This window comes from Ptychodera flava, chromosome 12, assembly GCF_041260155.1.
Source record: "Ptychodera flava strain L36383 chromosome 12, AS_Pfla_20210202, whole genome shotgun sequence".
In the NCBI taxonomy this organism is placed as follows: Eukaryota; Metazoa; Hemichordata; class Enteropneusta; family Ptychoderidae; genus Ptychodera; species Ptychodera flava.
Window position 1 is genome coordinate 10925885 of NC_091939.1, and position 10929 is coordinate 10936813.

At 39.8% G+C, this 10929-nt stretch overlaps 1 protein-coding gene across 1 annotated transcript in view; it reads left to right on the plus strand.

Moving 5' to 3' along the window:
• The window catches only part of LOC139144974 (neurogenic locus notch homolog protein 1-like), a 28778-nt gene extending 20673 nt beyond the window's left edge, over positions 1-8105 (plus strand). The window contains exons 34-47 of the mRNA XM_070715840.1: positions 157-279; positions 586-708; positions 963-1085; positions 1370-1492; positions 1866-1988; positions 2548-2667; positions 3229-3351; positions 3724-3843; positions 4130-4252; positions 5321-5443; positions 5742-5873; positions 6058-6171; positions 6511-6624; positions 7279-8105. Of these exons, the coding sequence (XP_070571941.1) occupies positions 157-279; positions 586-708; positions 963-1085; positions 1370-1492; positions 1866-1988; positions 2548-2667; positions 3229-3351; positions 3724-3843; positions 4130-4252; positions 5321-5443; positions 5742-5873; positions 6058-6171; positions 6511-6624; positions 7279-7361 (1667 nt within the window). The 3' untranslated portion in view covers positions 7362-8105. The remainder of the gene's footprint in view (positions 1-156; positions 280-585; positions 709-962; positions 1086-1369; positions 1493-1865; positions 1989-2547; positions 2668-3228; positions 3352-3723; positions 3844-4129; positions 4253-5320; positions 5444-5741; positions 5874-6057; positions 6172-6510; positions 6625-7278) is intronic.
• The last annotated feature ends 2824 nt before the right edge of the window (positions 8106-10929 follow it).

A 10929-nucleotide genomic window follows, 5' to 3' on the forward strand; every position in this document is an offset into this window, starting at 1 on the left:
TCAATTCAACATGGTTTGCACTTACTTTCAGATAGTAAAATACTGCAATAAAAGGTTATATCGATATCCTTCTCGTATATTGTTCATATGAACTTGTGACACTTTGACCTGACAAGTCTTATTGTTTACTGCTCGTTCTTTGTACATCGCGAACAGTGAACCCATGTGTCGTCAGCGAGCCCTGTCTAAACGGCGGTACCTGCTCACGTGATTCGACCCAACCAGCTGGCTATGTATGCCTCTGTCCTCAAGGATTCACGGGCCTAACCTGCGACCAAGGTAATGCACTAAATATTCAAGGGAACGGGAAAGTATAATAGCCCTGCTATAAGATATTTAAGAAGGCACGATCGCTCATGTGACCAGTGAATAAAGAAAAGAGAAATCACAAAGTGTTGTTATGTGGCCGCAAATCAGAACCCACAGCAATTAATCTCAGTAGACTGAAGCAACTATTTAGCAGCCATCATTTCATAGTATTTCAGTTCGCGAGCACGGATGTGAGTGAATACAGCGTCCTAAAACGTTAGGTATGAAACACTCATTCCGTTTGTTACTTCGACGCTTTCGCTTCCTTCCTAACAGTGAACCCATGCCTCCTATCTCAACCCTGTCGAAATGGCGGTACGTGTACACCGGACTCTAGCCGACCAACCGGGTATTTGTGTGCTTGCTTTCAATACTTTGAAGGGGAGAATTGCGAACAAGGTTGGTAAAAATAATCACAAATAAAGTTTTTCATAATACTGACAGGAATACGCCCTATTGTACTATTTGAACACCTAAGCATCCAAGGCGCAATAGAAATAATGTGTTCCGGGACAGCTGTATGTACGAAAGTTTCGACACGAGCAAACCTCAGTTATCCTGTATTGTGCTGTATAAACTTTATAGTAGTCACGTGTCTGTATGTCAATCACTGTTTCATACATTTTAATTCACGTGCTTTTCTCTCAACACAGTCAATCCTTGTCGCATCTCATACCCATGTCAAAATGGAGGCACATGTTCGCCTGATCCTACCCTTAACGAAGGATACAGATGTGTCTGTTCTGAAGGCTTTGCGGGGCATAACTGTCAAGAAGGTGAGTGACCTAACCGGTGTTTTGCTCTTATAGGTCCACTGGCGGAAAGTGACGGCTGTACAGTATTTACGTCCGTTATTGTTAGTTTTGAATGAAGCGTCAGATTCAGAGACAACCAAATAGTTTTCCTCCTATAAACGCATTTATTATAGCGGTATATATTAACCTAGTCTAGAAAATCTGTCGCGATTTTTACGGAGCGCCCTCTGAGTGACCGATCTTCCAGTCTAACTTTCAATTAAAGCAACTTGGAGTTTTAAAATTGCATCAATTTTACTTTGCAGTTAATGCATGTCTCATTTCCCAACCGTGTCAAAATGGCGGATCTTGCTCACCCGATTCAACTCAGGTTGACAGATACAGGTGCTACTGTGCGCAAGGATACACTGGCTCACACTGTGAACAAGGTATTTACAATCACCCTGTACAATGGCTTTCTTGGTAAATAAAGTTAGTGCCAAGTGAATATGATCTTCAATCATCCATTTCGGAGTGAAGTTGAGCTATAAGACTTTGAAAAAGCCAATACTCAAACATAATATGCGGCAAAAAAATCCAACTTTTGATAGGATAATAATTATATGATAATTAAAGTGTACGGCGTTTTCATAGACCGATGCTTCAGAACGGGGAAAAATTCAAATGCGTTATTATGAAACGTGTCGTTAGTTAAACAGTCCACTTGGATGTTTGATTGTACTTTCATTTCGAATTTCTGAACGACTGCCGCGAAAACAGACAAGGTATAAAGCTCTTTGCATTTTTCAACTTTATCAACAGTGAATCCATGTGCCCTCGGCCAACCCTGCCAAAATGGCGGAACTTGTACTCGCGAACCAAGCCGTACTGGAGGATACCAATGTTATTGCCCGCTGGGCTTCGCAGGCGTTAACTGCGAACAAGGTACCGTATCAAACATTTTGCGCTCTGACTCAAACTTATGTCGCCTCTTTGGATGTCGAGTGTATTTTACAACGGCAAAAGATATTCATCTAGCTCAATAACTGGTTGTGAGCACTCTCAGCGCATATCAGTATCTCACGAGCAAGGGCTAACAAACCAAGTTTCATTAATTTTTCGATGTTGTATATGCACAACATAATCTCAAGTTCATCATCGGTTTAGTCCAGTTCATTCGTAACATGATCAATCTAAGTGGGAGTCCTGCTGACTGCACCTCCAAAGCTGTCCGACCCATCGTATGAAAAATATAATGACGAGGATGAAATTATCACATAACCGTAATATATCGTATATCTTATGCAATATCTCTAAAATTATAGTCTCACCTAAGCTTATACATGTATATTCCTTAATAGATTTCTTCATGCTGTTTTCTGACCACCGTTGACTGAGAAGTAGGGTTTTTTTCTATAATCTATGAAAGACATGCGCTTGATGGTTCTTTTAACATTATTTGTTTTCGTCGTTTGTTCGTGCAAAAATCGAATCGAACGTACAGGAGACCCGTGTTACAGTCAGCCATGCAGAAATGGTGGCACCTGCTCACGTGACCCCAGCATGCCCAGTCGTTACGTGTGTGCCTGTACTTCAGGTTTCACGGGCTCGACGTGTGGCCAGGGTAGGTACAGGAATTCGCTCTTCAATAGTCTGTACGTTAGACAACGGCAAATGTTGTTGGTCGTATATACGGGTGCGTTGTATCACTAGACAGGTAAGAATTCCAGCAGGGATGCTAGTGTGAATATTTATGGCGTGTATCAGAGCTAATTGTCTCACTGAAAGATAATTGTGTACCACGTGCAAGTTACTTTGATTAATATTATGTAATTAAACGCTGAGACAAAAGAAATCATAAAACACCGATGCGACAAGTGTTTCCCTTGTCAGATAAATTATCACGGTTTCTTTGCAGAAGACAAACTCCACCGTATTTTGAATCTGAGTGAGAACCGGTAAAGCACGCTATGAACCGATCTAATAATCTATTTTGAAAAAAAAACACCAGTAATTTTTTTATCGTGTAATCAATTGTTGTATCCTTTTACCATCGGCAACAGTGGCAAAATGATGTAAAAAGCCAGAGGAACTGTTGGAACTGTTGGAACGATTGCAACCATTTCTTGCTGACGTTACATACTCACCCTTCTTTTACTATTATATTTCTATTATATATTCAAAGAAAACCGATGCCATACGCTTCGACCGTGCAAAAATGGCGGAACTTGTGAAATTGATCCCACTCAGCCTGGCGGGTATACATGTTCGTGCACAGAACAGTTTGTAGGCGAGAAGTGTGACATAGGTGGGTATAGACACTAACAGTGACATTTCATCGGGTTTGGTTTTGGTCTGTAGTGTGCAAGTATGATGTGTTAAGAAGTAATGGATGCCAAAATAAGTATGATGGTGAGTTATCTTTACACATACGTTACATATAATATGTATGTCATAATACTTGTGGTAAATGAGAGACCTTTTTCTGACGTCTGTCAGGTCCGTGTAAAGAGTAACTTTGCCGTGTTCTATGCACCAAAAAGTAACAATTTAATGAACACAACTCCATTTTGGAAAAGGGTGACCTAATTTTCCCAAAGGAACTTCGATGATGACGGAACAGTTTGACATGATGAACGGCTCATGGCACCTAACATCATGAGTGGTTGTCTGATTCTAGGCTCTCCATGTGCCAGCCAACCTTGTCAAAACGACGGGACTTGTGAACGAGACCCGGTCCGCGAAGACTTTTATGTTTGCTTGTGCTCATCGTTCTACATTGGAAAGAATTGTGAAGAAGGTTTGTATCTGTCCGCTAATTCCTCAAAAACTCCTGTTCATAGAGCAGAAATATCAGTGTGTTTACGTTGCACCTGACGATAAGTAACTGACCCAGTTTCCACCATGTCGATTGTAATATTGCAGCAGACTGGTTATCTCCACAGTTGACTATGCAAGTCCTCAAACGAGTGGATGAGATATTGTTCAGTAAGAATATAATATGCTAAACAGAAGCCAGTTGAGAATCATTGACATCAGCGATAGACCATAGGGCTCAGAAACTAAAATTTCACTCCTTTTCACAGTGGACCGCTGTCTCCGCTACCAACCTTGTAGGAATGGAGGAACTTGCCACAGAGATCCGGAAAAGACAGAGGGCTACTTCTGCTCATGCGTCCTCGGATACATTGGTTTCAATTGTGAACAAGGTCAGTCACCCCATGCAATTGAGATGATTGGTCCGCAGCTCGCCGAAAGATATGATGTCATTGGTCATAGGATGTACGCACCTGTCGTACAAAGTCATAGAATGGTCTTATAAATATGGAGAAATGGGCAAATCGCACACAGTCTTGCAAGACCGATGAGGGCGTCTTCACTTGTTTATCCAATGTGGTCGGTGTTAGTCCGTTGCTTGGTTTGTCGCTAAAATTGTACACAGCCATTCGGTCACCAATCCACTGGAGACACCAGTTTCGTGTTATTATAAGGCACAGCCTGTCGTCGAAAAAAACAATGAAAACAAAGAATTAAAAACTGACATAACCTACTCAACGATAATTGCATATCACTGGCCGAAATTCCCACAAAAAGTTTTTTAAATTGCTGGCCACCTTATTCTATCTTTCTGCCATATCAAAATCTCAACACTTAAAACCCAAATAGGCAAAAAACCGACAAATTTATTCAAACTCGACACGTGCTTCCAAGAGGACGGGAACAGTGGGCTTGTATGTTTGGGGTTGAAACGTAGCGGTCCGGTAAGTCTCGGACTGATTCCTTGCCCTTTTCTGCATCTAGCTGCGCCATGCTCATATCTCACTGGTGCAGGGAACTAGACAATGGAGCGGTATTAGGTTGTCTGTAATTTGGACCATTTCTCAAAGATTTCTGAGGTACGCCGATTGCGCAGTATGCATGACAGGCGCTGAAACTCATGACTGACAGTTCTGCTGACGCGATGTTGGGTTTGTTTGCAAAGCATATGTAACTGCATGCTGTTTATGCTTTGGTTGTCGTGATCTTTGTCCTCATGCTATATTACAACACCATATGTATGTACAGGTTATTATATTGCAAGAGAGAGCATTCAAAGGCACTTACAGAGGCGTGTACTTCAGCAAACCAGATATAAAAGTAGTGACAACATAAAGAAATAGCGAATACAGCACAGTAAATGTTCCTCAAAATATGGAATATCCATCACTCATTCCTATATTTATGCGATCGAAGTTAATTTGTATACGTCAATGACTAATCGTGACTATTTATTCCAGCTGATCCGTGTGTGACTAGGCAACCCTGCCAAAACGATGGAACTTGTCAGGTTGATTCAGAGGAACAAGGGGGATATGTTTGCACCTGTCATGTTGGCTTTACAGGGAAAAATTGTGACCAAGGTAATAATATACCGCTATGATTTGATGCCCATCTAACCTCTGCTTGTTGAGTTCACGAAATTTTCTAGCCTTCAACAAGAACGTATGATGCAATTTTTTTCAGTGAAAGTGCCATCGCACTTGTACTTGGACTGTTGATGTATACTTACGGCAATGTCGCAATTTCAGATTAAATTAGTTTTGAATCGAATATTTTTTTTTATTACCTGTTGTCCGAAAATGGCAGTGAATTGTACAATGTCGTTGATAATGTGTGCTGTTTTGCTCAGCCTTTCTTTTGTACGCTTGTGTTTTCCAGCACAACGTACTTGCCCAGATATATACAGAGGCCTTTGTCTTAACGGCGGTGTATGTTTTGTGAGCGACGACGAAGAACTTGGATATGTTTGCACTTGCCCAGACGGGTTCAATGGTATAAACTGTGAAATGGGTGAGTTCTCTCGTAAGTCTCCGATCGGATCAAAACCTCCAAATGACATTTTCTTGATAAATATTAAAATCATTCTTGTCAAGAACAAAATGTGAATGACAGTTGTTTTGAAAAATTAATACCGGGATGTACAACCATCAACACCTGACTCCACAAAACTGTATATGACTTTCTTAACAAACAGACATGAACATGTGTGATGGCAATGGCCCCTGCGAACGCGGTACCTGTCGGAAAACGCCAAGTGGCCCAATCTGTGTTTGTCCGGACGAATACTATGGGGAGACCTGCGAGAGAAGTAAGTACAGCCGTCTACACTCCTTGCATAAGTCATCTCGACTTGTGACGGTGTAGCCGGTCGGTATTCAATATTTATTTTTTGGCTATAACCTGCCCTTTTAACATTTACCGGCCATGTCATTCGAGGCGCCATATATCAGCATTATTAAAACAGAAATATTACACATCAACGAATCAACGAAATTCAGTAACGAGGACAACTAAAATTTAACTCGCAGGTGAGAGGAAACCTACCACATATGCGTATGAATGAACATTTGTTTTTCGTCATTTAGAATCACAGAACAAGACAGCTGTTTTTAATAGCTTAACTCCTCTTTTACCATTTATTTCATAGAATCGGAGGTATGTAACCCGAATCCATGCGCGAACAGCGGTAGATGCATTGTGTTTGAAGGGAGGGCAGTATGTGGATGTATGGACGGCTACGAAGGAGTTACATGTGACGCATGTAAGTATGTGCCAACCATGTAAAGTAGTGAAATTTATGATCGCCATTGCTTCAAGTTGACTCAATCTGCAGTGCCCTGTCCTCAATCTCAGTTCCCCCCGCCCTCTCTATCAAAATGTGCCCAAACAAGACTCGTTCACGACAAACGGTAGGGCGACGGACAGAGAGAATTAGGATCTACAGATGATACTGACAATAAATGTTGGTTATAATCCTAATTGTCTAATAGGTTGCAAAGTCAATATATGTAGAAATGCAGATGAGGAGGAAAGGATATGATAGTCTGATAGAATATGACAGATAGGTAGAGAGAGGGACAAACAGGTCATATATATATATATATATATATATTATATATATATATATATATATATATATATATTATATATGTCTGATATATATATATGTCTGATATATGTCTGATATATATATATATATATATATATATATATATATCGTCTGATGATCGCTATAGAGAACACATGTAGCGGTGAAACTCTGAGTAGTTATCAAAGGCTTACAAATAGACAGCCCGATAGAGAAAAGTGACGTTTCCTCCAACAGTATTTCAGACGACGAAGTCACGTTAATTTCGTTATTATGACTTGTGCATTTTTTAAAGCTTATTGTTATGTTTTCTCTTTTGTTTTCCAGTGATTGGCAGTTATGGCAATCGTCCGTTGTCTTGGATACCGGTGATAGCGCTGTCTTTTATCATTATCGGAGTCGTGCTTTAGCATCGAGTACACAACCTACAATATACGAACGGAGCAGTAGATCAAAGTGTTATATTTCTAGTGAACAAATATTTGGCAAATAAAGAATTTCCACATACTACACTATTTTCATTTACATCTCGGAAATATCTATTTCATACGTACATACATGTAAGTTGATATTTGAAAAGTACAATCTAATACGTTTGTTGATTAAAGAATAGTCATACTAATATCAGGATAAGTTATATGATTTACATAATTATGTTTTAGTGTATGCAATGACAAACTTAGAATGCTTAAACTATTCATCTTGAATAAATACAATAGTTTAGACAATTTGAGTTAACCGTTCGCCTTAACGAGTGCCGTAATCGAGATTTTTAAAATTTTAAGTTATAAACTACTAATTTTCAGCTCAAACCTCAATATTGTTATTGGTAATATTAACAATTATTCATCATGTTTACTTTTACTGTAATATTTTTTCAATGAAAAGGCTTTTTATCGATTAACTTACATATTCGAAATACACTGTAATATAAACTTGATTGAGGTTGAGAGCGTTATTAGTGTAACTTAATATTACAAATGTGTCTGCAATGCGTTTTAGTAGATAATCTCCTTAATTACTTACTGCTGTCATTTTGGCACTTAGGTCAATACACATTAATTTTCTTTCTGAAAAATCTGTTATATCTGTAATTATTTTCTCGCAATATAAACTCGATGTTTTTATATGTACATTATCAACAGAGTAATAAAACTTTACAACACATACGAGTTTTGAATTATTAATGTTTTTGGCAGTAAACTGTCTTAAAACAAATACACTCACAACAAAGTTTGATCGCGAAAGTGTCCCTGTATATTTCGTATTCATTTAGCACAATATATCAGAGCAAGAACGCCTACGGCGCGCCAAATGTTTCAAAAATATTTATCGATTCAGTGCAAAAATAAACTGTCTTTCTCAATTGAAATAAAAATTCAGTCTCATTAGGAAGGAAAATAAGTAAGAAAAGTATAATTAAAAAACAAAAGACAGAAATGTCATTTAATACTTCATTTTAACTTGAGAAAAAATCTTTAAAGCGTAATTAGGAAATAAACAATTTTCAACGATTTGAAAAAGTCATACATCCATACTTATCGACATATATACACGTATAATAGTTCGCGTAAAAGTTGCAATGAGTGCTGATTTTACAAAAAAAAAGAAAGAAAAATATGTTATACAGTGGTACGTCCACAAAATTCACAAGAAAATCACTAAAAATCACTCCTACCACTCGGAAAAAATAGTACAAAAAATAAAAATGTGAACCACATAGAGAAAATCATTATAAAAGAATCAGACAAAAAAAGTCATGCATACATAAAATTATTTATGTACTTAAGAAAATTAAAAAGCACTACGTCTCATAATAAACGTATTATAGATAATCAAAATATAATATGAATCACCAGCCGCTTTGACAGTAAAGAGAGAAAATCGGAGAAAAAATTCGGCAGTGATGGCTCTAGACAAAAGTGGATCTCATCTACAAAAAATAAAATAAAATAAAATAAAAACGAAAAAAATTAAAAAACGCCATGAACAGAGATACAAAAAAAAACGCGTGGGCCTGTGGAAAGAAAAAAACAAATGAGGACTCGCCACAGCAAAAAAAAAAAGAAAAAAAGAAAAAAAAGAAAGAAAAATAACGAGCACTCGCCACAGAAAAAAAACAACAAGAAGCCCGAAATTACAATTATTTTATTCAAAAAACTCATGGTTCACGTTTCCTTCGATCGATGAATCCCCAACAGCGGGGAATCCGATCACCACATACTCCAATGTTTGACGAAATATTAATTAAGCATTTCAGTGATAACGTTACATCTTGAAACCTAGCTCTGTTTGGCTGGGCCCTGCTCTACTTGAAACCATACTTGATGAAATGAAGTGGGCAATATCACCTAAAGAACGTCCAAGTTAACAGTGAATAGTTCCAGAGAGTCAAGTTAACTGAGCCAATATCAAGCAGTCCACAGGTCAGATCACGAGCGAGACGTACAACCCATGACCCTTCATAGCAACACTGCGAACATATCGATGCCTTAGGCGCGGTATGGCAGGGGGCCCACTGCAGGCCTTCCACCGAGCCGCACTGTCATCGCCGTTTGGCCCACATGATTTCTACACAGTTTTATACGTGTGGTTCGATACATCGGGTTCAAATACCATGATAATAAACCACCTCGTTGTTTGGTAATTCCTCGTCTATCCTCAAAGATCACCCAAATCATGATAAAATGAATCGTTTTGAAGAAATCTGCCGCTTGTTGAGAGAACGTCCATCGTTTTCCGTGTTCGACAAGACGAGCAACGCAACTGTACAAGCCTTACGACTACGAGTATGGCGCGAGTGTCCGGCCTTCGCAACGCCAGACACTCTCACTATACTCGCAGGGCTAGACCGGCACATACACGACATGTCGATCCCCATTGCAGAAATCTTTATATCCACACAGTCCAATATATGGAGCTACAATATTTGTGCAGTAGCCTATACATAGCTCTGGGTGGCAGGGCTGTGAGTTACCGGCGCGTTATACGGCCTGGCCGTATAACGCCGGTAACTCACAGCCTAGCCCTGCCACCCAGAGCTAATTTAAACGGAGTGTTTCAGCCCGAGTATTTTGCCTTTGCCACACTCCGTTTAGAGGCTAAACCCACGGGATACGTGTGTGGTTCGATACATAGCGGCCGCTGCTAGCTCTGCATGGCAGGGCTGTGTGTTACCGGCGTTATACGGGAGGCCGTGTCACGCCGGTAACATACAGCCCTGCCATGCAGAACAAGGCCGCTGCGCGCTGCGTGGTATGCAATTTTACTATGCATACCCACACAGCGGCCGCTGTGTATCGAACGACACGTAACCGTGGGCTAGCGGCTAGCCATCGTTTTGTTGGGGTTTGGGCACAGACTGTCTATGGTTTGGGAGAGGCGGCCCTAAACTTTAGCGAGGGGATCGCTGGTTGCCGGCGTGTAGGCCTACTGTACTAGTGACGGGACCGCCGGCCGCTGGCTTACCATCTCGAGTGTACATTGAAGCGAGGGGACCGCTGGCAGCCGACGAACCACCACGAGTGTTTTGTCCACTTTTAACCAAAACTGGTAACTGTTTAATATAGAATTGGACGTGTCGGTAACTTGGACGTCCATTAGATGATATTGAAGACTAGAAGATGAGAGTTATCGCTGAAATACCCCAAATATCTTGTCCAACATCCGAGTGTGATAATCCAAAACCCTCTGGCATTTAACTGTAACAATCATGACGTTGACAATTATTCAATTTTCATGTTGGGCTTTTTCTGCGGGGTGTCCCACTCTGTTTTCTTTTCTCGAACGGGCCTCTTTTTTTTCTACTGAGTTTTTTTTTTTTTGGTAACCTCTTTTTTTTTTTTTTTTTTTGTAACCTCGCTTTGGTTTTTTTCCAAGCTGACCTCGTTTTGGTTTCTTTACAGCCTCAACGCCGGCGCGATCTCGGTCGACTTTTCAATTGTGATTCTCTTTCTTTTTTTAGTCAGACCTGATGGT